This window comes from Anser anser (assembly GCF_964211835.1).
Source record: "Anser anser genome assembly, chromosome: 2".
NCBI classification, from domain to species: Eukaryota; Metazoa; Chordata; class Aves; order Anseriformes; family Anatidae; genus Anser; species Anser anser.
The window spans coordinates 44439233-44455262 of NC_139721.1; the positions used below are offsets into that span (position 1 = coordinate 44439233).

At 39.9% G+C, this 16030-nt stretch overlaps 1 protein-coding gene across 2 annotated transcripts in view; it reads right to left on the reverse strand.

The window, feature by feature from the left end:
- The window catches only part of SPIDR (scaffold protein involved in DNA repair), a 204042-nt gene that overhangs the window by 112635 nt on the left and 75377 nt on the right, over positions 1-16030 (reverse strand). For both annotated transcript variants that reach the window (XR_014579597.1, XM_083823913.1), the window contains exon 8: positions 12631-12850. Coding sequence is in view for 1 of the 2 variants with exons in the window: in XM_083823913.1 (XP_083680039.1) it covers positions 12631-12850 (220 nt within the window). In the remaining variant the exon portion in view is untranslated. The remainder of the gene's footprint in view (positions 1-12630; positions 12851-16030) is intronic.

The following is a 16030-nucleotide window of genomic DNA, read 5'->3' on the forward strand; positions in this document are numbered from 1 at the left end:
CGGACGCGCAGCTTTGATCGTAGAAAAAGTTCTGGACAAATAAACGCTGAATTCAAGGGATGAGTCAACCGAGCGCCGGCTGGGTGGCTTCACCTGGCCTTGCGCTGACAACATTGCCACCTTGAGCCCTGAGAGGGAAGAACACGGGCAAGTCATGCCGGCCACGGGCACGCCGTGCCGAGCCCCGAGGCACCCACTGTGCTGTGAGGGGCCCTGAGGCACCCACCGTGCTGTGAGGGGCCCTGAGGCACCCACCGTGCTGTGAGGGGCCCTGAGGCACCCACCGTGCTGTGAGGGGCCCTGAGGCACCCACCGTGCTGTGAGGGGCCCTGAGGCACCCACCGTGCTGTGAGGGGCCCTGAGGCACCCACCACACCACGGCATGAGGGGCCCCGAGACACCCACCACGGAATGAGGGGCCCTGAGGCACCCACTGTGGCATGAGAGGTCCCAAGGGATCGACCACACCACAGCATGAAGGGCCCTGAGACACCCACCACAACACAGCATGAGGGGCCCCGAGGCATCCACCACACCACAGCATGAGGGACCATGAGACACCCACTGTGACATGACCACAGCGTGCCGAGCACCTCCAGGTAGCAAGACATTGCAGGGGCATCTGTAATCAAGGAGCAAGCTCGGTCTTTCACTGCATTTGGAAATTATCACGAAATCCTATTTTTAAAAAAGTGTTTTCCCCACCACTGAACTTCATAAAATCATTTCTGTGGGCAGGGTTTTGTCAGAGAGAAGTATGTCTTTGTGTAATTTTCACACTATCTGAAACGTTGCCACCCTTCAGCCCTGACCTGCACCAGAATTAAACGCCTGTTCAGCTAGATCTCCGGTACCATTGCGAGACCATGCTGTAAACCATAGTGCTTAACAACCCTAACTTACAATACATTATTTGGTTTTCTTTTCAAAGCAAACGATTTAATTGATTCAGTCTACAGCACAGTACCAAGAACAACTGCTCTGGTACAATTGCGGGACAATTAACTGAGCACACAGAGGGAAATACAATAAAGGGAAAGCATTCTTTACCAAGTAGTAAAATAAACATAGTATTGAATGCATCACCAATGTGACTGCTCGTGCCACTTCTGAAATAGCTTTGGAAACTAAAGAAAGCCAAAGCAGAAGTTAGAGGGAGGGCAGTACCACATCTCTCCATGCCCACACAGATCAAGGATCTCTCATTCCAGGCTTATAGCCCTAACACATTTGATTATGATCACGCCCAGTTTCAGTCCAGAGGAATAATAAGCCAGATGAGTTTTGTTTTTGCAAAAAAATACCATGTCTTTGCCAGGGTGCCAAGAGGACAGAGCCAGGCTCTATTCAGTGGTGCCCAGTGCCAGGACAAGAGGCCATGGGCACAAACTGGCACATGGGAGTCTCCCCCTGAACACCAGGCAGCACTGCTTTATGTGCGGGTGACAGAGCATGGCACAGGTTGCCCAGAGAGGCTGTGGATCTCCCTCCCTGGAGATCTTCCAAAGCCACCTGGACATGGGCCTGGGCACCCTGCTCTGGGTGGCCCTGCCTGAGCAGGGGGGTGGACCAGGTGACCTCCAGGCGTCCCTTCCAGCCTCAGCCATTCTGTGAGTCTGTGATTCCAGCTTATGTGTTTTTGTAAGGTAAGATTTAGGCATGTCAATAGATGCTTTTTTATGTAAGTTAAAAGATCTGAAGAGGTTATAAAGTAAGGCTATTTTTTCCTGCTGGTTTGCAAGGGATATTTTCCTCCAAATGAGCTGCGACGTGTGTATAGTTAATTCTGACATCAGTTAAATAAACAAAAGCCCTAATAATGCATTTAATACATAACTAATAAACTCAGTCCACATTCTGGAGGGAAAATGGCTCTACTTGGACGTACCCAAAGTACACCACCACAGCTGATGCTTTAGGATAGGAAATTACTTTTCAAAAAAGCTTTAAAAATAATTCAACATTGCAACCAAGCAATACCCATATTAATTTAGAAAATGGGTGTTCAGAGTTTAATCTAAAAAAGACACAAGGGGGCTTTTCAGGTGAGAGCTACACACGTTTCCAAATCTAAGACCTCTTCCATGAAGGCAATCTTGAATGTGTATGGTTTACCTATGATCAAGATTCATAGTCACAGCTTGGTAAGGAACCTGACCAATTCATAACTGGAAGACAGAGGAAGAGAATACTTTTGTATGTTGTCTGATCTAAAAGAAAAAAAAGTTCCTTCTAAAATACGTTATCTATATTTATGTTGTGGAAATATTTCCCCCCTTGTTTTTCCTCTAACCTGAACTTGTGCTAAGGGCAATTCAGAGTAACTAGTAAACCTTAAGGGATTCCATTCCTGAGTGGAGGTTCTCAAAAATCAGGAAATTACAGCTGTATCTGAAGTGACCAGCAACCAAAGGCAATTCTCAAGGCTTAGGTGGACTGTTCTAGAAGTTGATAATATGGTATGTTGATAGATGTTTGTTTTTAAAATGGGTTTGGTTCTGAGTATAGCTAGCAAATGGCTCCCTGCTATGCATCAAGGTAGGAAGGTGAACTCCTGTAGTCAAATATCTCCCAGCAAAATTAAACAACCACCTCATGAGCAGCTTCTCAAACTGCAAGCCATGAGTGTCAGCCAAAGCAGGCTACAAAAAAAGATGAAGAAAATACTGGGCAGCCTATTTTTTTTTAATTTTTGTGTGTGTGTGTGTGTGCAAGAGACAGAAAGAAGTGTTTGGGAAGATAATAAAGAAGTATCCTATTCTCTCTATATTTTGTTTCAGTTTCAAGACTGTGACATACTGTAAATCTGGGCTCTTTTATAGCTCCCATAAGTTTCGGTAACAGCCTGTGTCAATAAAATTCATCTCTTCCTTAATCTCTACATTCACATCACATAAAATAGTACCAGCCCTATTAAATTAATATTTATGACAAGCTAAGAGAACCAGAAGACAAGCAGTAATTGCTAAGACACAGATGCGTGCACAAGTCTCATGTAATTGCATTGCCCAAGTTTCTCAACAGCGATTCTCAACTCTAAGAAGTGATTTGTTTCAGGGAAACATACAGGACAGACATGCTGTGCCATCCTGGGAAGACAAATTAAAACAAGATCAATTAAATATATGGTTTTATATACCATCCCAACAACACTTCAGAGATGGCAAAGGGGGGGTATTTCTTTACAGCCTCAGTTTACAATTACAAGGTGTTTGCCAAGGACCATGGAGAATGACTATAGACAATGATTCTCCAAAGAAGACTATATAAAGCCAATTGCCATAATCTGTTCTACAACACACACGTATCATTAATAAATAAATAAATAAATAAAAGCCAAAGCATAAGAAAGGGGGAGATAAGGAACCATTCACCGAAATGTTCACTGGCTTATTAACCTTTTTATCAAAGGGAGAGACACAGGAGTTATTGCTTCAGGAGTCTCCAAGAGGTTAAAGCAGAAAAAATAAAAACGTCCCACATAGTGGCATTTTGTTGTTGTTGTTGTTTTTGTTTGTTTGTTTTTTGTTTGTTTGTTTTGAAGCCCCATCAGGATTTGGCTTTCAAAACACACAGTGAATCCCTCAAGGGTAAAATTAATGGTTGTACACCACTTCTAATGCCATGGCTACTATCTCTGATCCTTCTGCTGGGATAGACTTGGTCAGCCAGAGAACTGTGCTGAGACAGTAACAAGAGGAATACTTTTTCAAGCCATCTCAGGAAGCTGTCAAAACAGCCTACCACTCAGGGAGGAGTAACATATTGCAAACTGCATGGTTACTGTTGAATCAGAAGACTAGCAGAAAGAGAAGCTTCAAACACACAAAAGACTGCACTGAATGTTTCACAGTTGAGCTGCTCCATATACCAAAGCAAGTTGTTGCTGCCAAAAATACATAAAAATCACGGGCATTTTTTCAATGAGCTTTTACTGTATGGAAAGCAATCTGGCTGGTAGAACTAACAGCAATTCCCCTGCCCCTCGATAGAGCAGAATGTTTTAAGCAGTGCATTTTAGGTAGCAACATTTCAGTTGTTTGAAATTTTTGAAAGCAGTATTTCATTTTTTAAAATATTTTTTTAAATTATTATTTTTCTTAGGAATATTGTCATTAACTTTTATCTACCTACAGTTAAGTATGACATCTGAGAGGAGGAGTCTGAGAAGGTCTACCTTCACGTTGAAGGGAATCACCATACATGACAACTTAGGAAGCTCAAACCTTATGCATGTCGTTATCCATGCAGAACTGCACAAGGCACAAGCATATTTAATATGATATAAAATACCCAGCATATTCAAAGCCTGACACAACTGCATACAGAAATGCACACACAAGTCTAACTACACAGCAACCATTACAGTAGCCAAGCACACCTGCTGAAGAGAGCATCACTTAATTCTAAAACTGTTTCTGCACGGTGAAGCTATGGAAATACATAGTCTTCCCCAAAGTTAACACAGCCGTGCTGGACAGCAGTTCAACAACAAAACATCATTTTTCACAATGTAAATGTAAAAAAAAAAAAAAGATTAGCTGATTACTGATAATCTCAAACATTTAAACAAACCCATTCACAGGCAAAACTTGTTCTTTAGTGGTTAAACTACTGCAGGAATTTTGGCACACAACCTTTTTTACAAATTAAGTATTGTTTTACACGTCCCAAATGTGTTAGTCATAAACATTAGCAGAGGAATACAAATCACAACTTTTTAATAACCCTGCAGTAACTCTGAACTTGTTCATCTGAACTTATTTAGTTTGTTTTTCCTTCATGACTGGATAAAGCAGACTGCAGGATTTTGTGCAGTGCCAGGTCTTGGCTCCATCAGTTGCTCATTAAACAAGATCTGGAATTTAGCATTGGATTGAATGCACATGGGAACTCATGTGAAGCTGCTCATATATCATTGATAGCTCTGTTGCTAACACAGAGTTTATCCAAGACTCTACATTTTTCGTTGACATGAACAAAGCTGTTCGCCATCCTCTGTTTTTGACGTCAGTGGACAACTACCCACTAACTGTATCTGTCACTACAAAATGCTTGGAATTTCCTCACTTATAAAAGCTGGAAAGTTTCAAGTACAAACCTTTCATTTAAAAAAATGGTACGCGTTATTAAATTTTAAAGACGAGAATATTTTGTGATTATTAAGATAGGACATTTTCATTCTCACTGAATATTTTTTCCCCCAATAACTTAAGGATTCAAACTTAAATGGCACCACTGACTCTGAGGAATGGATGTTTAAAAACATCACTTTCCTCTTCTGTTCATAAAAAACCACGATCTCAAATGTATGCTAATTCCCCAGCATATAAGTGTCACAGTGAGGTACTTCAGATTCTTCCCATGAAGTGGACATGATGACCATTTCAGTAGGACAAATGTTGGACGGTACCTAGTATTTAACAAAAATGTAGAAAGCCAACCCCCTAGCATAAGCTATTTATTTTCACTGCCTCTTTTCTATACCTGCTTTACTCTTACAGCCGAAGTGGCCCACCTTGAAGAAAGTGGTTCTGGTGGAGGCTCCCTCGGGAGCACAGGGTGACTTCCCAGGAACACCACGCAATGCTGCCTTCAGCCAGGTGTCCCCAGGCTGCTTTCATAGCCCTCGTGAGCCCGGGAGCGTAACAACTGACTCGCTGTACACAATTCAGACATCCATCTTGACAAAGGTACATATTTTACCCCTGCTGGAGATTTTCCTGCAGATAACAATGCATTTAAACCTTGATCTAAAAACCAAGCTGCTGCTTCACAAACACTTCCCCTGCTTCTGACTCCTCTGATTTGGCTGAAAGCAAACAAACATATCAACAATCCCAGCACAACATTGGTACAATACAGTGGAAAGTCCCCTTTTTCCAGCATGTCAAGATACCATCAGCTATTAAGCCAGAGATAGACAGTCGTGTTTAAAAATCCAGTTATAATCGTCTACAAATCTCTGAAACTACTACCTTGAGCCTCCCAACTTCTCTGAACATGTCTCCATTCAATTCTCCACGGAAAACCCCTTTCATGGAGAACACTTCTTTCATCTGTGCTTTTCAGGGTATTAATGTTTTATGTATGACATTCATATAATACACCCACAGCACAGTGATAAAAATAAACAATTCTATCTCATTGTAGAAGGACAGATCATGTTCCTATGTTTATTAGGCATAGCCCACATCCGAAACACCACATACGTTGCTTCCGGTGATTGTGACAAATCACAAAAATAGCACAAATGAACTGTTATCATCTTGGAATTAAAGCTTCATAAGTCTATTTTTTACTATTACGTCATTCCAGAATATACCTGCCTATGAAGAAACATAATTATGCATTGATTTGATTACCAAGAATTGGCAGTATTTTGATTTTCTAGATGGTAGATGAACAAACACAAGTCATACTAATGGCTTAATCTCCTTAGTTCCGGAGACATAAAATAGGATATGTTTGAGCAGCTCTACAGATACAACTTCCACCCTTCACATGAGGGGATATAAAAAATTAAGAAAAATTTATTTTTAAAAATAGAAAAATGAGTAAAATCCTAAGGACTACTCTGTCAAAATGGATAAAGCAAAAAAAGCATTATAGAAATTATATCAAAAGCTCGTTAGAGACAACTTTCAGTTCATAAACACTATATATGTATTCCCAACTCTTAAAAAATCACCTATTTTAAGTGATTGTACTGGGAAAGGTATATCCTAACAAAAAAAAATATAAAGACTTGCAAGAAACCTGCAGCTGCTTCAACTTCTTCTGGAAGGAGCTTCAATTTTCACAACTGCATTGTCTCTGAGAAGCAATTCCAAGCAGATGATATGATCTGATCTTTGGCTTGAAGGCCATTCCCATATGTACTTTAGAAATAGTGCCCACACTGGCTTTACAACTCTGAAGTTTTGTAGAATTTTATCTTCTGAGTGAACCTCGTCCCTCTTATCAGAGGGACACTCTGCTATTGTAACATCTTCAAAGAAAGAATGCAAAGACAGAGCTAACATCTTTCTGATGGCAGGGATTTGACTGTTGATCTTTTTTCCCCTTTTTTCCATCTGTTTGAATATTTATGTGTATGTGTGTACATATACATTTATAAATGCTTAGATTTCACCAAAGGAAGACAGTGAACATAGATCAATTTTGTCCAAACGATCAATCAAGCATTCAAAGAAGTTGTCTCCCTGTGGAACAAGAAGGGAAACTGAATTTATACAAAAGGTGTTACTTCCATATGTCTTTAATGCATGCTTGTGTGTTACCTTTATGGAACAAGAAAACTTTAAAGGATATAGGCTCTTTCTTTCTTACAGAGCAGCAGTAGGCCATTTCCTCATTTCATTAATATACAAAGCCCAGGATCCTACTTTCACATAACCCTTCTCATGGTAGCAAAGTATTCTATAACAGAGATCCTAAACGCCGCCCCTAACCAGCTACAGCAGCAGTGATAAAAAGCTTCTATCTTCATCAAATGGAGGGCAAACACTTTTTAACACCAGTCACACTGGTTCAAAACACCTATTTCATGTTAGCTCCCTGTGTTTTAGCTCCCTCTTACTGCTCACCAAGATTAAGTAAGACCATGCAATGTAAGACAGTGTATTAGGTAAGACACTGCAAAAATCACAGTGACATATCCATTTATCCTAAGTTTTGCTGCTGAGCCAATGAAACAGCCTACAGCATACCCAGGACAATTTTCAAGAAGTAGAATATGCAAGTCCACAAAGCTAGATTGTTCCCCGTACACAAACTTGTTCAGAGCTTGCTTGGATATTTCTACACCAAAAATTTACATCATTTGTGTCAAAAGTCCTTTAAGATGGGCCAAAGGTTTCGTTACTGTACATCAGCTGATTTGTAGCAATGCTTTGTGTGTGCTCTCCTTGTTGGTAAGTATATAATAATTTGAACTCTTTTAAATATATTTCACTGAGGAAAGGCTGAATCTAGAGTAACAAGTATAAAAGAGAAGTCCACATTAAACATTTTCACCAGGCACTGGAAGGCTTTCAAAGCTGAGTAATTATGATTCCCCGTGGTTTCATAGGTTAAGAGAAACTAAAGTACAACTTTCAAGTTGCTTGCTGATGTCACAGAATTAAGTGTTTTATATACTTACCATATTGAGTTCCTAAAATAAACCTTTTTTGTTTGTTTTAAAAAGAAACAATAGAGAGGTTGCACAGAGAACAGCAGTTATCCAGCCAAGGATCTTGCCTTCTACAGTGCTTAATAGCTAGCATTTGCAGACAATATAAGAAAAGAACACAAAGTGGTTCTTTCCCCTTCATACTTTCCCAGCCATCCAGTTATCAGCAGCATGAGAACCTCCTGAACTACAGATTTCATACCAGACCATCAAGTTTAATTGGTATGGATGGATCTCTGAGCCTGCCCAAATCACTCCTGGTTTGTATCGTTATTGACAATGACTGTATATCAACATACTTAGAGTAGTTTAACTTCAGAAGTACATGCAAAACATTTTAAAGTTGTTAAATTTAACGGTAAGGAAAAGAATTCGCACCATTTTCTTCAGTTTAATTTATCTCAAATATTTGAAAGTAGACATATCTAAGAGCAGGAGGTAGGAATAGCTGAAGAAAACTATCCGTAAGTTCTACTATTAGCTGAAAAATTAATTCTTAATCAAGTCTCCAAAATTATAAACTCTATCACTTTCTGTGAGGTATTGGAAATCGTATTTTATCATTTTTATAATTAAACAAAAAAAACCCACCCTAGTTAAACTGAAGCCATACAGTCAGCTCCAGTGGAACCTAGAGACCTTCCTTCCCATTTTCTTACATGCCTTTGAAATATCAAGCAGTCTTCACTTTTTGCTGGATACATATTTCTGCGACATGAATATAGGCTTAGTAATTGATTTAATTACACTCAGTAATAAGCTTTTCCTTTTCCAACTGTTAAAAACACTTAATGATTCAGAATAAGTTTGTAAAAATTACGAGGTGTTCATTCAAATTCTTAATCCAAGAAATTGCTCAGGCACTGCAAAGACAACGAAAGACAAGCCTGCACAGGCAGGGGCAGGCAGGGCTGAGTTCTTTTGCCTCTTGTGTTCCCAGCTGGCCAGACACAAACCAGCTCCAGCCCAAAACACGCAACTGCTTTCATGTCATGCATCCAAGTTAATAGGCTTTATTTAACCAATACAGCACTGCAATAATGCATCTATACAGCCTCAAGATCAGAGCAGCTCGCATCAGATGGCTCAGAGGACAGGCAGCTGAGTTCTTTGTTCCACCAGACACACTGGTTTGAAAATGTTCATCGGCCTATTGGAGTTGTTTTCCCCATGGCAAGTGACAATTATGCATGTTAAGATGCTAGACTTTGGGCTGAAGAAACCCATGTCCAGTTATAGAGAAATCCAGGCTCAATCCTACAATTTCTTACTCAAACACAAAGTCACTCTGAAGTCAGTGAAACCACTCTCATGGGTAATGTCCAGGTTGATAAGATACTTATAACTGGCTTTCTGTCAATATTTTATTTTCTAAATTAATTGGCTTGCATTCCAGTGCTTAAGTGTCACGGGAGTCTGTATGCAAACAAATACCAACAAACATATCAACAGATCTCTAAACACTGCCTCCCAAAGTATTTATGTAAGCCTTCTGCCAGAGACGTTTCACACACCAAGCTGTGCACTGAGTTCCTACCACAGACAAATACAATTAGAAAAGCAAAGTCTAATATTGCAAAGGCTCCAGAACGATGCATTCAGGCTTTGCTCGTGAATACAGGGCACAAGCAGAAGCCAGCAGCACATGTATCTGCTATCTTACCCACTTACTCAAGAGCCTGGTCAGAAAGCACAGCACGTACCTATAAGAAAATAATTCTGGTGTATAATTTTGAAGATATCAGAAAATTCTACACTCCAGACATAACTGTACAGCAGCAGAAATCCACGTATAAATCACCCCATTTCCCCACTCTCGCCACGTTCTGCCTTACCATACAAGTATTTCAAAACACAGGACAAGGATGCATGCGACGCTGTGTGTCCCAAGCACACTCAGGTCAGTCAAGGATTATCCCTTGCAAGGATCCCTTGCATCTATTACTTTGTTTGTTCCCCTTTGTTTCTGACTAGTGATACAAATAAGACAAGTAAATACGCTTATTTCACCATGTCAGGGGGAGATTTGGTTCATTCTTTTTTACCTTAGCCCCACATTTGAATCAATAGGAGAGCGTTTTTAATCACAACCAGCATTTGGTTCTTATGATGGAAGTGCATATCCGACACACAGTAATAGAAACTACATTTCAGTGTTAAAAGCTCACAAGTAAGAGTTTTAACAGAATAGAAACTTAGAAATGTAATAATAGAGGAAACTTCAATTAAGTGTACAAGTCCAGTTTCCCATTAATGTAAACTAAAAGTGCCAAATAATAATCGAAAACAACCCCCGCACACCCATCTCCTGCCAGTAGGTTTAGTTTAACAATATCCAGCCCAACTTGTTTTCACTTCAGGTTGAGTGAACAAAGGGACAACCAACACTAAGATAACTCCAAAACAACAAAAAACAGGACTAGAGATGAGATACAAGGCAATTTTGCCTCAATTTACTAACGTCTTTATAAGAAAGTACCTTACGAGCCACATAGGTCAGGACAGAAATTCTGGAAACTCAGACATGTCCCCTGCCAAAACATTCTGGTTTTATGAAATAACTCTTTGCTTACACGAAAAGTGCATCCTACTAAGAAAAAAAGAAAACAAAACAAAAACAAAAAGTGGTATTGTTGGGAACAGACAGACAAAGTTTTCCCAAGAAATTTCACTTCACATATATATATATATATATGTGTGTGTGTGTGTGTGTGTATGTATAGGAATGAGTTTCACGTCTGCATCATCTGAAAAGGTTTTTTTTTTTCTTCTTTTTTCTAAGAAATGAGAATACAGCACTAGTACAGTTACAGATGCTTGTAGTCTGGAAAGGATTGTACCAATGCAGAGTTGCATCTTCCCAGAACTGACAAGGAAAAACCTAGCGCAGTCTAAGACTTACACTGCTAAGTATCTGGAGAGCAACTTTTCAGGAAAAGAAAAAAGAAAGAAAATGTTGAATAATACCCTAACCAAAACAGTTCTGCTGGTTCAAGAGTCTTTGCCAAGGCCAAGATCTGCACAAAAAAATACAGTCTCACGGCAATGCCTCATGGTTCAGAAACAACAGAAGAAACCTGAAGAGAACAATTGATCTAAGATGGAAGTTGGTAGGTTAGAGAAACAACAGCACGTAAAGAAAGGGGAAATGAGACCGAACATTAGCACCTTGAGGGGTAGGATGAAGGAAAAAAAGAGCAGTGATGTTTCATATCAGACTAGGACTTGATTAATAATCAGATGTATTTCTCTTAGCTACTGACCTCTTTGTATCTCAACTACCAGTAGTTGCATCTGTACCCACAATACACCACAGATTAAATATATTCCCCTAATCTGTGGATCTCTTCCAAAAAGAGTTAAGTAACGTTTGAAAAAGGAGAGATTACCAGGTACAGACCCCCCCCCCAAAAAAAAACCTTGCAGCTGTCAAAAATATTTGATTAAAGATTAAAATTAATAAGATTACTTGTAATTAATTAATTGAATTAAATTAATTGAAGATAAAAATAGATACAGACCTTTACAAAAATAGGAAGAAGTATTTTGTAAAAAAAAAAAAAAAAAAGGATATGGTAAAACACTTAGAGACTGGACTCAATTGCAATTGGAAGCTAAAATTCAGATAATGAATGCTGAAACTTAAGAAAAATATATCAAATTTGACAATTTGTGTGGAGAAGAGCGAGAAGAGGAATAATATCCCCATTTCAAAATTTTCCTGATTTTTTTTTAAAGATCAGACCTTCCCACCTACAGCTGCCAAAACCCATCTGCTTTACTAGAAAAGTCATCACTTTATGCTACCCCTTAAAATCAGGAAAGTAATCCACTTTAGAAAAATCACAAAGTTAGACCAAATGTTTTAGGGAGTTCTAGAGAAGGTTAACGGGCTGCTCTGAAGAGGCATTTGGAGAACTGAAGACAGTGACAGCAGCAGCCATGTGAAACCACCAAGAAGGTGTTTACTGATTTCATAAAAATAGTGTTAGCCGACGTTTCTTCTTTTTCCCCATTTTCAGCTGCATATATTCTTTGCTGAATGCTAAACAGTTAATACAGACTTTTCCACTGAAACATTATACCCATACTAGCAGCAACAGATGAGCATTCCTGAACTACTTTGCTACTAGAAGGTATGTACTTTATTGGCCTTATCATTGATAAGACATTGCTCATGCCTTTCTATCACTCTAAACATGAAAATATTAAGTGAAAACAAAACTGAAGCCCAGAGCAACACTGGAGGCATTACACTACGCATTCAGTTGTTATCTGAGCTATCTTTAAGGTATCTGTCAAATTCTCTCGAGCTGGCAGAGACAGATGGCTGACCAGAAGACAGCCCCGTTCCACCCCCTCCAAGGTCTTTTCTACAGCAACCCAACAAGCCTTGTACGTAGCCCCCCCGATCGGCAGGGCTACAGCAAGTGCGACCCCTTCCCTGTACTTACCACGGAGGATAGATGTGGATGACATCCTGGGGCCTACCCTTCAGGTGAGCTGCTGTCTCTCTTGCAAAGAGGACTTTGAGTATTGGTTCGACGGTATTGATAACGAGATCGTCGGATGAAGTCATAGCAGCAGACTGTTCCAGCTGCTGGCAGATGGCAACTTGGATCATACACTCCTCAAACATCTCCAAGATCTTCACAGTTAAAACACCAGATTTATCTGGAAATTAAAAGATGAAAATAAAAATGCAACATTTAGATGAGGGGAAAGAAATTCTGGCACATGGAACATCTGTGCTCTGCTTTCTGCTTACCTGTAAAAATGACACATATGTACACATGCACATATGTACATATGTACATCCGTAAAAATGACGCATACAGTACATCAGCCCACCGAAAGACTTATGTTAAAGTTTTGTTGTTGTTTTTAAAGCACTTTTAACTGTGGAGACAAAATACTACCTGTACTTCTTCCGAATACAGATGAAATCAAACTTCTTACAGAAAGGAGACCCCCCTCTCCCACTGCATTTGAACTTTTTCATCCTGCAAATGATCCGCTTTGTTCCCAGCTTTTTTTATTAGAAACTGAGCAAGAAACATTTATTTTGAAAACAGAAGAATCACACTGCATTAAAGGTGAAAGTGAAGCTGTGTTTGCCCTGCTCGACCTTTCCCAAAACAACAGTTGTCAGGGACCGAGCTAACAGAGCACCCGTTAGGTACAAAGAATCTAAAAGTGATTTGCATTTAGAGACAAACGTGGTGAAAGAGAGACTTAGATTTATCTAAGACTTATTGTCTTTCTCAGCTAGCCCTGCTCCAGTTTGCACTCTGGTCACTGAGGAGAAGAGGTATGGGTATCCACCTGCTAAATGCTGCTGTCATTAGTGGGGAAAGGCGCAGTGCTAAAGGACAGGGGCAGCAGAACCCCAGTTCTACTGATTTTGATCCACAAGTCATGTTGGGAAAAACACAGTATCCCGAGAAAAACAGCTGATATAAATTACTGTCTTCCCACAGCAAAGAAGAAGCAGGGGAGGAACTGTGAACGTGGTACTGGAACTTAACAGCAGAGCTGTACTAGTTATTTGTTTGTTTATTTTAAGGCCCATTTCACAATTGTGAATGCCTTTCCTTTGGAAAATGAGTCAAAATATTTTAAGTTTATGAGAAACTTAAAAAAAAAAAAAATTCAAGAAACCCCAAACCAAAGAAAGCGGGTCCTAAAAACTTTCAGGTTTATTAAATAAAGTTCAATTCTATTAAAAAAAAAAAAGTCCCTGTTTTGTATTCCCCAATCTTTATTACATTTTATACTAAAACTGAAAAACTGAAATAAAGTCATTTTGAAATATAAAACCAAAGTGTTCTCAAAACCACTTTTATTCGAACCAATTTTTCATCCCATGCAAGATGTTTCTGCAAAGCACTGTTTCCCATGAACTGGTGTTTTCCAGCAGGATAAAGGGCTCCTTCAGGAAGTCCCCCAAGTGATACATGTGAACGGATTCGGCCCGAATCATGGCAGCTCAACCTCCTCTCCTTGCAGAGCAGGAGTAAAAGAACTGATCCTTGCCGCCAAGTTCTCTGAGGCCAACTGATGAAGAGAGATGGACGGATGCCACTGCTATCACCTGCTTAGGGAAAGCTGCAACACTGCTCTGCCGCTCCAAATACTGCACTGCCTAAGGTCTGCTTATGTGCAAACTTCTGCTAAGTGTACGCGTGGACTAGTTTTCTATGCCTAAAGGCAAGGATTTAGGATATTCACACTTGAATTGCATTTTGCCTGACTAGCTGTAGTTACGGTCCTCTGTCAACCCCAAGTCATCTGGAATGCATAAACAAATCGTCCCAACCACAAAAATCCTCAGCCTTCAAAGCAACTGAACATTTACCTCTAGACATACTCCACAATTTTCATCCACTTTAAAAAATAAGTCACTAAAAAGTCAACTTCAATTATGAAATGCACCAACAGTTTCAAAAAAAAACCAAAAAAGGGGCAGGAAAACAACTCGTGAGGCTTCATCACTTCTGGACGGTGCATTTCTCACGTGCAAAATCTTATGACAATTCTTACTGGTCAGCAGTGTATATGTTAGCTGTTAAGCCAGCTTGAAGAAATCACTGTAAAAGAGAATGGCAACCTAATATCTATCTTTTAAATATTCCTGACTATGAAACAGTTAAAAATACTAGGTAAACTAAGGAAGAACTACATTGATAGGAAAGTCTCTTGAAAGATATTGGAGAAAAAACCCTGCCAAGCCACCAGAGTTTCTTGTAAGTCAGTCAAAGTTGGCCCAAACACTGGGAGCTGATACTAAACGAAGCAGAATGCCTCTACATTAAAAGCAGCACCATTTCAACAACTATCCAAGTCTCAAACTTGGCACACACGCACATTCTACAGAACCACAATCTATTTGTTTATTTAGATGCACAGAGATAGTTTAATTTAATTACTCAAATTATTATTACTGCTGCTGATAGAACGCTCTCTCGAACAACATGGCAAAGCACTTTGGATTCCTGGCACGTGATGAAACACCAAAGTTCAGAACGTAGCTTGATTTTTAATTCATTTGGCTCTCGCATTGTTATGCCAATCAAAAATAAATCAAACATATGTGGCTGCGCATTGAAGGGAGAATTTGTGGGTGAGGAGACGGGCTGGATCACTGCAACTTCTACAGCTTCCAGAGAAGTTTACTTGTTTGTTCATTCGCGTGAAAAGCTTACTTTAAGGTTTTGCCATGTTCTCTTTCACCCTTGGATAATTCACAGAAGTTCTTGCTTGCTGAAGCCCTCATTCACTTCATTTCACTTGCAAAACAGAATTACAGCCCGAGAAATTCCAACCTGCAGATGTGCAGGTTTCATGGCAGTATCCAGAATTAAAAAAAGGTTCAAGCAGCAACTGTGGTGCAGTCCTGCTCATTTCTACATCGCATATTCCTTCATTCCTTCACGCCCCACTCTGCTGTCTAGAGCTTTTAAATGTATTTCTTTGGCACTACTTTTTTTTTTTTTTTTTAAACCAAAATCAATACGCTAATCCAGCTAACTGCAAAGCCACCGAGGCACAAGAGCAGATATTAAGGAAAGGAAAGGACAAATGATGAACAGCGGAAAGGGGGGAATGAAGGGACAGAGGGACGATTGCTCTGCCCAATGGCAGCCCAACCAGGCTGGATAAAGACAGTTTGAAACTCAAACTTGGGACTGCGTGTTTGCCAATGGCATCCAGTTACTTGTCTTCCCTTGTGGTGCCCAGGTTGGACTGTACTTGAGAAACTCCTTCAGCACCCAGAGAAGGAATAAGAACTACAAGTACCTACGGACTGCTCCTTTCAAAACCTTCAGTTTCCTTACTTGAAGGTAACCTTTC